The sequence below is a fragment of the Anas platyrhynchos genome, chromosome 4 (genome assembly GCF_047663525.1).
Source record: "Anas platyrhynchos isolate ZD024472 breed Pekin duck chromosome 4, IASCAAS_PekinDuck_T2T, whole genome shotgun sequence".
Lineage (NCBI taxonomy): Eukaryota > Metazoa > Chordata > Aves > Anseriformes > Anatidae > Anas > Anas platyrhynchos.
Window position 1 is genome coordinate 23,117,917 of NC_092590.1, and position 16,808 is coordinate 23,134,724.

The following is a 16,808-nucleotide window of genomic DNA, read 5'->3' on the forward strand; positions in this document are numbered from 1 at the left end:
TTTTGTTAAAAATACAGAATTTCGTGTAAAAATCAGGAACTTTCTTTAACAATTTTTCAGGAATAGTAAAAGCAAGTCTGGTTTAGTTCATTACAGGAATGTTTTATTCTGATATGAGAATCAGGGATTTAAGTCTGCTTGCTGTTCCTTAGAGCAGATATTGATAGTGTTATGTAGGTGTTCACCTGAAACCATAGGGCTTTTGCTACCAAGCACGCTTTCTGCTTCAAATGAGACACTTTCTCTCCTTTTCCCTCTCATATTTAATTAACCTATATTTCTTCTGTTCTAAGATCTTCTCTGGTCCTGTCTTGCTCTCACACATGAAGCTGCTTCCTGATCCTGCAGATCAGTCACCCTGTCCTTGTGTTTCCTAAGTTCTTTCCACCACACTGTAGTGAACTAGTCTTACATGGATATTTTTTCTATAAAAATAATTCATCAACTGAGACTTCTTAAGAATAAGCTGAATCTTCCAAAGGAACTTAAAACACTTCAGAGGCCATGCTGTAGTTACCAACTAAGTGCATATTTGTATTAGGGGAGTAATGCAGAAATTTGAGATACCTTAACAAGTCCAAAAGACATATTTGGAGGAGAATTTACTAGAAATTAGGCAAATAATAGACAAAATATTTAAGAAATATTTTCAATTAAAAACAGTGCTTAAATTATATTAATTAAGGGCCCAGGGTTGTCTATGAATGGTAATTTTTAAATTCATGTAGCTCTAAAGTTACTGTATAAAACCACGTTTTTGTTTGGCATTTAATTTTTGACCGAGTAACAAAATTGCCTTACAAGAGTTTGTAGCAGACATGCTGACACAACCCAAATTTTAGTTGAGGAACTTGGCACTAAATTCCAACTAAAGAGAGGAAGTCTCAAGAGAGTGGTGGAATTTCTTTCTTTGTACAAGTATACCTCTGCATTCATGGGGAGTGAACAGTAACATTTTGTGCAAGTTTCTGCTTTGGACAGTGTGTCTTTGTTCACTTCCCAAAGGTGGTGTCAAATACATTTAAAAAAAAATGCAAATACAAAAGTTTATTTAATGATATGTTCCCAAGGAACCCTTTAAATCTGTAATGGCCTAGCACTGTTATTTGTAGTTCTTTGTGTATGAAGAATAAAAGCTTGCCTGGAACAATTTAGGTTACATAAATAAATGTGCTCTCTCCTTATTGTTTTTGTAAGCTTAAATAGAGGGATGGGAGGTAAATGTATATATAAGCTTTTTATGGTGTACTTATTTGATCAAAGAATGTCTCAGAAAATGTTTCCTTCTTGCCAGTATAAAAGTTTTCCTAACAATGCACAATTTTACTGAGCTGTTACTTTAAGAAACAGTAGATCTCGATAGCTTGTCTGTCTTGTTGATAAAGATCTTAAATTAATATACTGTTCATTCATAATGTATAAATGTCAGTTCCACCGAGTGGTCTACATTCAGTTCATTTATTAATGACGGTAGGGTTTTAGGGTATCTGAATTGCACAAATTCTGATCCACGAGCAGAATTTCAAAGTGATGTATGTTCAAACTGCATGGATTTAATATGCTGGAGAAGAAGAAGGTGCTTTGAAAACTGGAGAGCAAGATTTGGTGATGGAGGAAAACAATCTGAATGAAAGGGCCATCATGCAAATGCCTCATCCTTGTATTGTCTCTGATTGGAGATACATTGGTATGGATGCACTTGAGAGCATGCATGTGCTGGTGTGAAAACCAGTTGTTTCTCTACTGGGCTTATGCAGTCTTGTACTATTCTGAGATGGCAATAGATAACTCTGGTAAAGGTTCATGATGTGATTCTGTGTCTAATTCATTGTTATAAAGGGGTGTGATTTTGGTGGCATCCTGGCACATTGGTTGTTTCCTGTTGAGGGGGGAACTAATAATAATGTGGCATTCCTCTTTGTTTACTTAGGCTGTGCACTGACCTTTTTATAGACCTAAGTGAACTAGGAAGCAGCAGGATTCTGGATTATCACAGTAGTGATAGCCTTTGCCTTATCATTATTGACCTGTGGGTTGTGGAAGATGGTAAAATTAATCTCTTCTTAAATGTAGCAACTTCTTAATTAAATGTAGCAATAAGCATCTTGTGTCAGGGTTACTAATTTTAGCTTTACTAATTTTAACTTTAACAAGCTTAACCTTTCTAAAAAATGGCCTTTTGAGATGAACATTTTTTAGATTCTGCAACCTCAAGTATCCATTTTCCATCTTAAAAATAAAAGTAGTTGTCAGTGAAAAACAGATATTTTTGCATATAAACCACGCAGGAGTAGGTTAATTTTCAGTTTCGCCTCAAGCATTCAGTTTTATTTGACTAATTTGTGTTTGAGTTTGAAAAGTATTGATTTGGTAATAGTGGAGTTGCATGGTACATAGGAGAGAATATCATTGTTTGGCCACCTGTGCACTTGTACTACAAAGAGAAAACCATGCTTATACACTGTCTGTTCCTAAGTAAGCACTTAACCATACATTTAATAAGTATGCTTTAATCTGTTTTCAGAGTGGCTCACATAAGACATTACCTGCTTATGTTTGTGTGTAAGGCTGCATTTGTCTCTGTATATTAGCGGCTTAAGAATTAGTACGTTTCATTAGTGGCTTACATCCCTAAATGTTTAATGCTGTTTAGAAGGCTACATCGTCTTTATTACTGGAGGCAACTTGAGCACTTAGGCTGCTTCGACATTTGAGATTGCTAATCACTTGTTCCACAGAAAGGTTTATTCTTCCCCATTAAAATCATTTAGTAGAAATGCTGCTGCTTAAGAAAAAATTAAAAAAAAAAAAAAATCATACTGGGAAAAAAAAAATCTAACCACCAGCAAAGAAGACTCTTACCATGCGTGTCTTACCTAATCTGTGCAAATTATAATAATAATTAAAAAAAAAAAAAGTGACAAAGGTAGCAGTGGTTCCATCCCTGTGAAGCTGAAAGTGAAATCTGCAAGTTAGCATACAAGAAGCCTCCTCTTTGGAAGTGCTCCATGAGGAACACATGTATAGGATTCCTGTGCTTGTATGATTCTTCTCCATAGGCCTAAAATAACAGTTCTGCTACATCCTGCAGCACCTCTACTCTCAGTTATGTGTGACCCTAAATCTCTGTCACTGGATCTTCTGGAAAGCAGCAGATCTCTTCTCTGCAGGTTGGAGAGTTAAAAATCAAAGGAAGTAGAAGACAGAACAGCAGAGAAAATAGGCTTCCCTATCTTACTTGCTCCCTGGGAGAAAAGGAAGCAGAGGAGGCAAGAAAAAGAAGATAAGCCATGTTGCTCATGTGATGGGATTTACCTGAAGAATAGCTAATTTGGAGAGCCAATTCCTCTCTGTAGGTAACAGTCTTTCAGTGCAGTCAAGGTGAGTTTCTATCCATAGGAGGACTTTTTTCAATGGTTTTTATAGCCTTCGTTATATAGAATTAGCTAGCTGATCTTTCCATAGTGGTTGTGGAATATAGGTAGTACTAACTCATTGTCAGAGCTCCATTGGCTCTCCAAATGGCATAAAGTCCCATTTTGGTTTCTACTTCCCATTCAGGCCATGCACTGAACAAAGCTTTCCAATATTGAAGAGGAGGCTGATAGCTGATTTTTTGGAATGTTACAGCTCTGACCTTTTAACTCTTTAACAGCTCAAATGTGAGAGTTAAACTTTTTAAAGACTTTTGTTCTAAAATGAGGAAATTAAATGAGTATGTTTTAAAACAACAACAAACAAAACTTAGAGATACTATGTCTGAGAGTCTGGAACATTCTTATATACTCAAAGACTACTGCCTCTGTCAGAAACAGTGGTTAGACCTTTAGACCTGGCCTTAGACTTCTGGAAGCAGCATTAAGCTAACGTTGAATATTTTTGAGAAGCCTTTTTTTTTTTTTTTTCTGCAGGCAGATTCTTGGAAGCCTACCTGCAGTGTAAGACCTGAATATTTAAAGCTAGATCACTTCATACTGATATCTCTTGGAGTAGCTAACAGTAAAACATTCACACAGAGCATTTTACAGCAATCTTTGCATGAAATGAAAGATGTCTTAGTAAAATTGAGCAAGTGTACCATGTAATCTACTGTTTGAACTGGAATTCAGTTTTATCCTCTCAAGGTGATGCTTCGATTCTTCTGAAAAAAAAAAAAAATAAAGCTCAAAAATGTAACTAGGTAAACATGTAATTCCTAAGGAATGTATAAATGTCCTGCACATGGGAAGTACTGAATTACTTCAAACTCCAGAACTTGATGCCTTGTGAAGTTTGTGAATTCTAGTGGCAAAGGTTGCTACACACAGTTCTCCCCACCAGACTGGACTTCCCTCCTTTATGTAAATAGGATAAACATAAATCTACTGACTTGGAAATAATTGTGTGGCTTATCGGTCTGTAGCAGCTGACTGCATGGTGGTTTTCTAGCAAAACAGTTAAGTGACAGGCGGCAGGTCAGCATGGTGTTGATCTGTCATCCTGTGATCTTGGAAGACTTGTCCAAATGACTTACAATGCCTAGACTTCTGTAGCAAGGTGTGCCAAATAATTGCTTGTAAAACCAAATGATTAATCAAGAAACACTTGTCTGTACAGATACGTGATTATATATTTATATATATACACATATATAAGCAATAACAAATGGCTAGAATAGCTGAAATAGGAACTGACTTCTCATCAGGCTTTGAACAAAACTGGTCAACTTGGCAGAAGTGCCAAAATACGTTTTTGAACTAATTTTTGAAGTTTATACTTAGCAATAATATATGCTTGACCAAAAAGTTTATTAGAGTTGGATGACTGTTTCTAGTGGAAATCTAGGCTCCCTTGAGTAAATCTTTTACAGGCCAGCAAATACAACAGTAAGTTTGAAAGGTGTTTGAGTCAGCTGGTTGAACTGCTTCTTACAAAATGTTTATTCATTGAATAATAACTTGTCTGGCAGTTATCTGGAAAACCAGAATGGCCCTGGACAAAGGTTGTTCTCATTTGTAATGCTATTGAATTGTCACAAACAGCTGCTACTATGCATCTGTAGAATACTCTTGAGTAGATAATGTAATAAATTTCTACTTGTCTGGTCAGTAATTTTAAATGTTACTCACCTGTTTTGTATAAACTCAAAATACTATCTATAAGTTTTTGCATAAATTGCCGCATTTAGAGTGAGGAAGTTTAAAAACTGATCAGAGGGTTCTACATTTTGCTTTTCTTTTGAGGTTTCTGGATTTATTTTTTGTTTGTTTGTTTTTGTGGTCAAATATGTCTTCCTTGATCACATGCTTCTCGACAAGAAGAAATGAGGCAAGCTTTAAAATGAGTATTTCTTTCTGCAGAGATCATCTTTTCCATCTTTATATGACCATGGTAATATTGGAATGAACCGTTTAGTAAACTTAGAAGCCTGGATCTTCCTTAAGTAATACTTCTGATTCTGGCACAGTAGGCACTGAAAGATGTTGAAAGTTTTCCTTGTGCTTGTTGAGCTCTTATACTCAGTTCTTAATTTCCTCCCCTTTTCAGTTTCATACTTGCTCTTATACTTCCATTCAAATTGAATAAAGCCTCTGTATCCAAGTGAGTTATGCATGGTAACAATAGACTGTGTTCTACAATGAACAGAAGAGGAAATCTCAACAGAATGAAAACACAGCACCCTACATTAAGTGCACGCACCTTATCTATACATTGCTTTTTGACAGCCCTTCTGTGTGTAAATCTTCTCTTTTTCTTTTCCTTTTGTAACTACAGTATCTCAAGCAGACATGTTTAATATATAATTCTGTTTGTTGCAATCACTACGTAATTTCACGATTGAGAATACTTTTCATGTTCCATGGAGTGTTACACGCTAATTGTTAACACTGGTGAATTCCTTTCTAATTCCTTTCTGAAAACTCACAGCAGTAGCTGCCTTAAGTGAGGGGAAAAAAATGATTGCATGGATTAACGTTTCATTAAAGTCTGTAATGAGCAACTATGATTGTATCTCCTACATGCACTAAATCAGTGGAAATGCATTGATTCTGGCATACTTGCATACGTATCCAAGTGAAACAGAAACTTCCATATACCCATATCAGTATGAAGATGATATAAATTATTCTTGGAAGTTTGGAATATGTAATTGTCTGTTGCTGCTATAAAAGTGATGAACAAAGAAAACTGGTTTGGCACTGTTGGACGGTGCCAAGCATAATGAAGTGGTGGTGGTAGCCCTGGCACTGAGAGAGCTCCAAGTCAATACATAGATTCCTAGCGTAACCACACAGATCAGTGTCCTGCTTTGGGCAAGTGGACAAAAAAACGAGCTCAAAGTTCAGTGTAAGACGATTCAATTAGACCCTGGTAGCTGGCTTGGCCCTTCATATATAGCTGTGCTATTAACACAAATTGTGATATGCCAAACCTTATTTTTTTTTCAGTCAGTTCTATGATAGCTTGTTACATTTTACTGCTGTTATTGGCTACATGTCATTGCCTTTCACACTGATCCAGATAAGAATCACCATGATTATTTTCTGTATAAATTGTTTATACTTCAGTTACAGTAGAATAGCTTAATTCAACATAGAAGCAAGGAACGACAAAAACATGTTATTTTGAACTAGAAACTAAGGGAATTACTAGCCATACATTGCATCTTTTTAATTTTTTTAAAAATACACACATTTAATTTTGACTGTAAATAATCTGTGGGGAAGCAATCAGGTCAAAATAGCATACACATGCCTAGTTTGCTAGTTCCAGTCTAATTCAGGCAAGTCATGATCATAAGTTGTTACCATAGCATAGCAGTTTTGTCTATATGAAGTCAGTTAAAGGCTTTAGTCAACCTGACACAAGCACTTCTGTGCTGGCACAACAGTGTCTCCTGAGTTGAGACCTCATGGTATTCAAGTCTGGCCATAGCCTCTTCTGTGTCTGGAACAAGCAAGGAATTTGAACTACTGTGTTTCTTGGTCCCTGCAGGCTAAGCACAAGGTATATTTATCAAGTGAAGCTGGGATGTTTTTATTTTCACTATTCATTCCATTATGTTGCATAAATTCAGTACTTTATTTTTTCTAGGCAATGTATGAAGCTGAATTGCATTTCAAAATCTGAGCGTTCATTTACAAGACACTGGTGTGACTGAGTAAGGCTTCACACTGTATTTGCATGATTATGAGAGGTGTAGCTACAGTCAGAATACAGAGAATTAAGCTGATGGATGTCTCATATCTCAAGATCTGCAAGATTTAACGATCTTTTAAACTATGTGTCTTTTGGATTTTTGTACATAGTTTTTGGGGGTTTTATGACCATAATGAGTTGCATGAGAATTGCATCTGATTTCTGACTTAGGGCCTAGATTTAGATGCGGATATGGATTTAAGGGAAGAGGAAAAAGTCAACAAGCTAAAACAGCAACAAAAAATCAATTTCCCCATTAAAAAAATGGGTTTATCTGGACACTTCAGGCTGCTCATCAAATATGTTTTTAGAATGTTGCCTTGACTTCTGCAATAGATATAAAACTGACAGTCAAATACAAAGGTTTTTTTGCTGTTTTTCATGCTTTTTAATGGACTCCAGAACTTGATAACCTTTGCTGAAAATAACTTTTGACTAGCTGGAGCCATAACAAGACAAAACTATGTGAGGGCATGTGGTGAAGGCTCAGCTGCTTGGACTGTGTTTATCATTCCATGGCTATGATAGCTAGAGAAACAGAGGAAATAAAAAATCAGTCATGGAGGTGAAATGTTAAACTAAAAATAATATTCCATAAACTGTGATATTTTTCCAACTGTTAATGAACTTCAGGAAAATTTCCAATAGTAAAATATCATTATTTAAATGCAGACTGTATTTGCTCATCAATAGTGATGGTGCCTATTCCAGTATTGTTACTTTGGTTTTTCCCTGTGCTTATGATGAGGGCCATGGGAGGTCAAACTAGGTCTCTAGCATTTTTCAGTCCAGGGTCAAGTCAGGGCCTGAACTTTTGCATTGATTGAGTTTATTTTTCTGAATTTTTTTGCTATATATATATATACACATATATATGGTGGACATGCTATCTGAAGGAATTTGTCAGGTGCTTCAGAGATACTTGGCTGAAGAGAGTCAACTACAAACTAAACTTTCAGAGCTTTCAAATGCATCATTCTCATAGCTGCACTATTCCAGTTTTCTGTCATATCTGTGTATTATGCCATGGGTACCCTGACAGTTTGAAAAAAGCTCATTACTTCATCAACAGTATCCTCTTTCATATCCACACATACTTAATACTAGGAATTAGAGTAGTCTTTGGGAATTTGTTGTGTTTTGACTAGGCAGCACACCCAAACTTCTTGCTAACTGCTAACGCTGCAACTTTAAATTAACTTTTACATTGGACCTTATTTGCTAACTTGCTAGTGTTTTTTGTATATAAAATTGTAGAGATTGGGAGTAGCTTTGTTGCACCAATGACACATCAAATGAAATGACACAATGATGGAAATGGACTTTAAAACTGGTACCATTTGGGACTTCATATTGCCCTTTTCATATGGAGTATAGTGTTTGTAATAAATGCTTAGACCATTCTTCTTTGGAAGTATTAGGAAGATTTTTCTCCTACGTATAGAGTAATATAGCTTGTCCCCATTCTTAATGCCAGGATTTATTTAAATACCTTCATTATACCTTTGTGCCCATTTTCCAATCTTCTCCTTTTGCTTTTATATAGTACAAGGAATATTATTGAAGTCAGCAAGAAGATCAGCATAAAGGTTGTATAGCTAAGAGCAAAATTAGACCAGATATGTATTGAACATTGTGGTAATAGCTAAAGACACTGTTAACAAACTATTCCTCCCATTTCTGCATGTTAGTTTATGCAGTTTCTTGATCTTAGCAGAATTCAACATAATCCAGGCAAGGAAAAAAAAATTTAGATTGAGGCCAGCATCTTGACTTTATGATGGAAATGTTATCAATTTAACTATGTGCATAAATTGCCTACAATAATTGCAGTTTTGTGACATTTCTTTCCCATGAATCATTATTATATTCAGGAACACTTACAGTGAACAGGACAGATGTCTTCCCAGCTATGTTTTTGTTCCTTTTCCAAAGTGCTTGTTCATTATACATCTGTGGTTGTGGTTAAAAGTAACAAAGCTGTAGAAACAATAGGAAAATCTGAGTTTCCTAACAGCAGTAGAGAGTTATCATCCATGCATGTTAATGAACTTGATCTGCTTTACATCTTACCTATACATACACTATATATTCACAATATAACTTGTGAAACAAAACACTGTCCAGTTTTGCCATTTTCATATTGCAAATATTTTTATTTCAAAAGAATACCACTGATTTACTGGGAAATGTGTAAATCTAAGGGAAGAGTGATAGATAATACATCAGGCTGATCTTTTCAGTCTCATTGCTACGTTTTTAAACCAAAGTAGACACTTAAATCTAGCAGTGACTTGAAGGTAGGCTTTAGCTTTCTGGAATCCTTAATTCGAAAATAACTTGAAAAATATAACTTGAAAAAAGGTATAACTTGAAAAAGATACTTCCACCTTACTGCTGGAACAGTATGAATCGTAATGTTTTTATGGGGTATTTTTCCACTGCTTCATTACAGCAGGCGAGCAGAAAATTATCTATCCAGATGACTCAGCTCTGTTTCAGAGGATCTTCAGCTGTAGAACCATCATATTACTTTGATACTGTGTAAACACCAGGTGATGATAGGAGTTGGTCACCTTTTTTATTATTTGCTTAAAGTTGTAAGCTACAATGTTACATTAGAATATCTTATAAAAATTTCAGACTATTCGGGCTGGTCCTGGTATCATTTGGAATATTAAGGAACACTCTCTTTGAGAACTGTTCAGTTCTATATCAGTGTGAAGCATCTTGTGTAGCTAGCTGGTTTTCCTTCCAAGGCTTTCTTAGCTTGGCTGCTCTTTGGAATGAAGAAGTCCTCCTGACCTAGTCAGAAAGGCTGACATTGATGGCTGACACCAACATCTCAGACAAACACTGCTGTCTGAGTAGCTGCTGGCTTCAGTTATGTCAGCACATCAGGCTAGGGATGTAGTGAACGCTCTCTGCAAACGTTCAGCTTGAATATGAAGTCCATGTGAAATGCAGGCCAACTATCCCTACGTTTTTGTAATCAATTTTAAGTCAGTATAACACTTAACTAAGTGAAAATGTATGTGCAAAAACAGGTGTTAGTTTTTGGTCTTGCTTACAGGGTTGATTTTCATCTGGACCAGTAATTGAACTCACCCCACATCAGTAGACCTGACACAAGGGAAGCAGAAGTGACAGAGAATGCCTTTATCATAGACTTTTCCTGTGATAAAGGCATGAACCTAGACTGGGTTGGATCAGATTTAGAACTGGATAATTAAAGGAGCAGAAAAAATGACTTTTTTGTTCACTACTTTCACCATTAATATACCATAGTAGTTTCAAATCAGTAGTCTTAACCATATTTATACTACATGGAGACTTCACTGTAAAAATCCTCAGAGATGTACAATTTACTGAGTCTGCACCATCAGGAACAAAAATTAGATTCTAGTTTGTGGGTTTTTTGTTTGTTTGTTTGTTTTGTAAACACTCTGTATCATTAACTTTTATAGCAGAAGTTCAGGGTGGTATTTCCAAATGCTAACTCTAGTCTGCTTGGATTGTCCCCCTAGGTAGCTAATTTAACATGTGAATGAGCAGCGTTGTCAAAGGGCCAGCTGGGTTCTGATGTTTGCCTGTGGCTGTCCTCTGAAGACAGCTTTGTTGTTTTATTTCCAGAGAGGGAACAAAGCTGGGAATACTAGCTCTTCTCACCACAGGCGAGCCTTGAGTTACTTCCCTTTGTGCCACTGCATGGCCCATACAAACCTTCTTCTCCTTTTCCCTCAGAATGAGCAGATGATTTAAGGATTCAAAGGAATCACTGTTATGTGGTGTATGCTACCATGGCTGTCGTGCAGAAATTATCGTGTTGGCCTGAGCCCAAGCAACCATGTGAAGTTAATGTATGCAATATGAAATTTCTTTGCACCCATACAAAATAATCTACTGGTGTGATTTACTGTCTGTTTCTTCACATCACTTAAGACATCTTCAATCTGAGATGCTGGGGGCAGGGTACTGCATGAGGTGCCTCGTGGCTGGTTTGTGGATCTGCAGCTTAACAGCGCGACCTGCCTTGTCCTTCCATTCCCATGTTTGGATGACCTGGGGACCAGAGCATGTCATGGAGGATATGCCCCAAACTTCAATATGTAGGTGCAGACAGTAATTTGGAGGCCAGGCTCTTGACTTTTCTTGAGCAAGTGAGAGAAGCTGAAGAACTTCATAGAAGTCCTTAATGACCTTCAGGTAGTCTCAGAGTGGTTTAAAAAAGAAAAAAAAAAAAAAAAAAAAAAAAAAAAAAGAAAAAAAAAAAAACAAACAAAAGAGCCTGTTAGAGGATTACATTTAGTTCTTCCCTGCCAGAGCAGTATCTGAATTCTCTCTGCCCTTGCCTTGTTTCCTTCAAAATTTTCACTCTTCAATTTGAAAAGTAAGCATTCTTAACATTAATACTGTGCTTTATCAGTGAAAGTTGGGTTTTCATATAATTTCGCACAGTATTTTGAATGTTTAATGAATGAAATAGCTTGTTTCAGGAACAAGTTTATAACCTGATTTCATTAGAAGTTATACCGCGCCAATTAAGCTGATGAATATGGGCACTAGGATTGGAATGTCTGGGAGGGCAGACAGGTGCTTCTTCAGCACCTCTGCCAAAATGAGTCTTATTTAACTACCTTTTATTTTTTCTTTTAGTGGCAGATTTTTATTTTTTTTCCTCTGAAGGACTGTGTTTAAGGAAATACAGGAATAGTTTGTTTCACGTAGGGTGCTTTTATTCCTTTGCTCTCTTCAAGTGGGATCTGTTCGGGTGCTGATGACCTCTACTGCTTGACCTACACAAACAAAATTGCCAGCACTACTCCTTTCTCTGCTTCAGCACAGGCAGCACAAGAGCAGTACACAGATAAAAGTAGTCACGCGGTACAGGATTACAGAGTCAATAAAAGCATACTGAAGTAACTAGAGAATTCCCCTGATATAAACCACATCTTCCCACGTTGTTAAAGTGCCCTGTTATTTCTGCAGCAACTGTAATTTGAGTGATCAAAGAGATAACTAGTGTTTAATATGAAGTGCCTTCTTTAAGCTGGTCAGGTGAACTGAGTGATCTCATGTGAAGAGGAAGGAAGAAAACCTGGTCTAGACAATAGTCATTTTACATCCCTGCACAGGAGAAATTAGTAGGCATATGGTAAGCCATGGGATATTCAGCACAGTAGGTAACTGGGATGATTGTCAGCTTTCCCAACCCCCTGAGCGGAGGTAAGTATCCATTTACTCTTCTGTCAAGGCAACTGTATTACTACCCCACATAGTAGGTTAGTTACAAGGCTGCTATTTAGTTGTAAATGCACTGGTTCTCATGCTGCTTCTGTAACAACATCGTTTTAGCTGGCTTTTGTATCAAATCATAAAGCAGGGCTATGCAAAAGCAATCTTTGGTGTGTAGTTTCTTGATAAATACCTGAGTAATGCAATAGCAGGTTTAATCGTTTTTCTAAAATGAATCACCACTGTGTCTTGTACCATCTTGAGGCAAAAAAAAAGGGTGAAATATGAAATTCAAAATACAGATGTGCAATTGTCAGAAAAAAAAAATAGTGATAGCAGCATATTTGAAACCTGAATTAAATTTTACTCTGTAGCAAAACCTGAAAAATAAACAGATCCAAGTTACTGTTCTGATAATTTTGCACTGGAGTTTTAAAAAGCCTACAGTCTTCCTAGAATATGATATCCGAAGTTTTTATGGATTTCTTGGAATTCTTTATACAAATCGGTTACATCAAAAATTGCTGTGCTCCAACTTTGTACTATGACTTGTACATTCAAGATTTGTACTATGCATACCAAATTTTCTTATTCATATTGATCACAGCAGAGTTTTCTACTACAGACTTCAATCCTGGTGAGTTTTAAAATGTGTGGTGCAACAGAATCACAGATTAATTTATGTTGGAAAAGACCTCCAAGATCATCAAGTCCAACCATTAACCTAGCATTGCCAAGTCTTAACTGTCCCTAAGCACTACATCTACACATCTTTTGAATACCTTCAGCGATGGTGACTCAAGTATTTCCCTGGGCAGCCTGTTCCAATGCCTCACAACCCTTTCAGTGAAAATTTATTTCCTAATATCCAACCTAAAATAAGAAGAAAATCTAGCATGTTATGCAGTAGGTAAAAGACAAGGTGAGCAATGACAGAAGAAAATACATATCTATTAAGGAAGAAAGTCAGAGACAAAAGATTCCTCCCTTAAGCTGGGTTGATAGAAGAAAATTAGAATCTAAACCACTTATGTAAAGCAACACAAGCAAAAATAGGTACTTAAAACAAGTTTAATCTAACCATTCTAGGTTGTTTCATCAGGCATCTGCAGTAATTTTATTCTAAGACATACATCTAGCAATTCTAGAAACAGCACATTTCAGCAGGATTGCCAGTATCAGTTATTTAGCAAAAGGCGGTTAAAAACTTCAAAATAAAAAGCCTTTAAAAAGAAATAAAAATGAAATATTTAAACCTTCTGTATATGGAGCTAACCTAACTTCAGATAAGGGGACAACTGGAATGTATTTTCAAGATTTTCCTAGATATTTCAAATCTAAACACAGCTGAATTTTTCAGGTGGTACCAGGAGAGGAACAAAAGATTATACTACAAAGGTATGATCGGTTGGAAGAAAAGGTGTCAAGTGTACACACTTTGAAAGGTATAGGATTGAGTCCCCAAGGTAAAAGCTCTCTCTGGTAACACCAAAGCAGAACCAGAAGTCAGAGTGCATATGATGCTTCTCTCTTGGCACGACACCACTATGGAGTGGGTGTCAGGAGAAACTGTATCTAGGCAAGCGTAAAAATCCCTTCTGTTCTGGGCCCACCAATTAGTGCCAATTAAGATGCCTGCTCCTTTTTTTGAAAGCTAGGAAATAAGCTGTAGTCAGACAAATACTTTCCAGTATTTGAAAAACTGTGAATATTTTTTTAAAGCAGAGAAATATTGGTAATGGTTTAAAATCGAAGATGGTGAACCTGTGTGAGGTGTAAAATAACCACAAAGCAATAACCATGAGATAAACCTGATGCATGACAGAGTATTTCACTTGTTGCAGTATATCTGACTTTAAGGTATCAGAGCCATCCCCAGGAAGCGTGCAAAGCGATATATTAACACTTATTTTGATAGAAAAGAACTTCATACCTTGGAATTTCTTTCCCCATTTCCATCTTTGGCAAGCAGTGCTGGCTACCCTAAATTCTGTCTACCCAGCTTAGTTGGACAAATTTTCCAGTGTTAATGGTAACTTTCCTGCTGATAAAGGGAAAACAAACAAACAAACAAATAGGATCTCTGCAAAACTGGAACAAAGAATATCATTTTTAAAATGTTTTGCTTTTAAGGTAAATGCAACCAACTTATTTGTGCAATTGAAGGAATCTTTAAAATAAAAAACCTCCCTTATTTTCTGATTAAACAGAACATGTAAAATTACAAGTGAATGCTGAAATATAAGCATACAAACTCCAAAATTTCTTCATTAAAAATAATAATCTGGCAAAACAACTAACAATAACAAGCTGTCTCTTCAGTTGTAAATGTTTAAGTGCATAGAATGTGCTGAAGGATGATTTTATGTATGAATACCTGGATTTCATTTCAAGCATCCCAAGGATGCTGAGGGGTTTTTGATCATCAGTTAGATACATCCCTGCTACCAAAATAGTCTAACACAGTCTTCCTGAGTACATCATCATCTGCATAACTAACTTGCCCCTTTTAGAATCTCTTGATAGCAAATACATGTTTTTTCTATGTTCACTTATCTTTAAACAGAAGTCTCAAGTTCTCAGAATTTTGCTTTTAAATCGAACGATGCACTAAGAAAAGTCAGCGAGGGTTAAAAAACCTTCTTGTTAGTCTGCAGTACCATCTCAAAGGCTGAAAAAAATCGTTAGGTTCAATTAGGATCAAATATTTATTAAGCACTGGTAGATGAATCAAGTGTATTCAGTGATGAAGAAATTGTTTGTGGGTAATGTGCTGTGGTAGTAACATATGAGGCACGCATGGTTGAATAAACCTGCACAGAGATTTTGTTTTCTTGTGGAATGTTTTTCATCAAAGTAGAAATTCTGTTTAATTAGTATGTCATGTTTTTGTCCTTATATACCTGAATAAAAATTTATTTTCAGGGTTATCCTAGTAAAGTGATAGCTTAAATTGCCTAAGGATATTATATCTCTTCATACATTAAGTATCATTTGTCACCTTTAATAAATAGAAGTATGGGAAAATTGCTAAGTGAGATGATGTTTTGCACATGGAGATCTCATGTACTGCATCTTTAGTGTCAGATGTAGTAGTCCATGGTAATGAACAAAACAAGAAGCATCCAAGAATTCAAGCAAGAGAGCTAAATATATATTTAAACCTACAAATAGTGTAGGTTTTATTAATTAGAGTATATTTGCTAATTTCTGTCCTTTATCATTAAGACGTGCTTCTTCTTGCTTTACTGAAAGCAGTTTGCAGCAAGGAGGGAGTTGGTCTCTTCTCAAGTGACAAGCAATAGGACACGAGGAAATGGCCTCAAGTTGCACCAGGGAGGTTTAGATCAAATTTCAGGAAGAATTTCTTTGTGAAATGGGTGGTCAAGCATTGAAATGGGCTGCCCAGGGAAGTGATGAAGTCCCTATCCCTGGAAGTATTTAAGAGATGCATGGACATGGCACGGGGGAACATAATTTAGTGATGGGACTCAGTAAGTCAGGTTGATGGTTGTACTTGGTGATTTTGGAGGTCTTTTCTAGCCTAAATTATTCTGATTCTACTAGAAATTAGTCACTACTGGGAATAAAACCTTCTTCTACGACTTCAAAATATTACCCTGAATGTTTTCAATACTGTTCTCTTCTTACTGAGGACTACAGTTATCACTCAAGTTCAGAATAGTCTTATTTTCAACCTACAATGCTGTTTTGCCTCTTTAGTAGAGACAATTAGAAAAAAAAAAATAAAATAAATCAATTGTGAAGACACAAGATGGTAGAAATAAGGTAAATGGAGAAAACGTCACAGCCAGCAGTGGTCTGGACTGACATGTCAGCTGTAGTGTTCTCTACATATATTCTGAGGTATTATCTTTGTTGCAAGATTTCAGAGGGAGGAATTGTGGTCTTTTTTTGCCTGTGTAGAGTCTTAATTCTAGAAATGTGTCTCGATTCATATCAGTGAACAGTGATCATAGGACAATATGACTTCTTTTAGACGAGTTTCAAAATGCGGGCCAACCTTCGTCAAAAAAACAAGAAGCACTGCTCAAAGTAACTTGGTGTCTGTGAAAGAATTTATCCCAAAGAAATTATCTTTGCAGACTAATGAAGACAAAATTAAGCATTGCAGCCTGTGGCATCCCTTCAAAGCTCTAATTGAAAATGGAAGGTTTGGAATTGGGTCAGCTATTTGCTAGTTATATTGTAATGGTGCTTAGTATACTACTGAAGTTGTAGAAGGCGTTTACTTAGCCCTCTAAAATTGAGGAGCAGTAGAAGAAGAATAGTGTTTGAGAGTGGCCCAATGGCCATGTGTGCAGTGTGTTGATGGCCTTTCAGTTTTAGTCTCTTAGTTGTCATTAAAAAGGTAACAGAGTGATTTCGTCCCT

At 36.3% G+C, this 16,808-nt stretch overlaps 1 protein-coding gene across 7 annotated transcripts in view; it reads left to right on the forward strand.

Moving 5' to 3' along the window:
- SORBS2 (sorbin and SH3 domain containing 2) overlaps positions 1–16,808 on the forward strand; it is a 154,373-nt gene that overhangs the window by 23,134 nt on the left and 114,431 nt on the right. For 3 of the 7 annotated variants that reach the window (XM_072037188.1, XM_072037189.1, XM_072037193.1), the window contains exon 1: positions 12,123–12,405. The exons of the other annotated variants lie outside the window; for them this stretch is intronic. In XM_072037188.1, coding sequence (XP_071893289.1) covers positions 12,332–12,405 — 74 coding nt within the window. In that variant the 5' untranslated portion in view covers positions 12,123–12,331. Of the gene's footprint in view, positions 1–12,122; positions 12,406–16,808 lie in introns of those variants that run through there. 7 annotated transcript variants of the gene reach the window in all.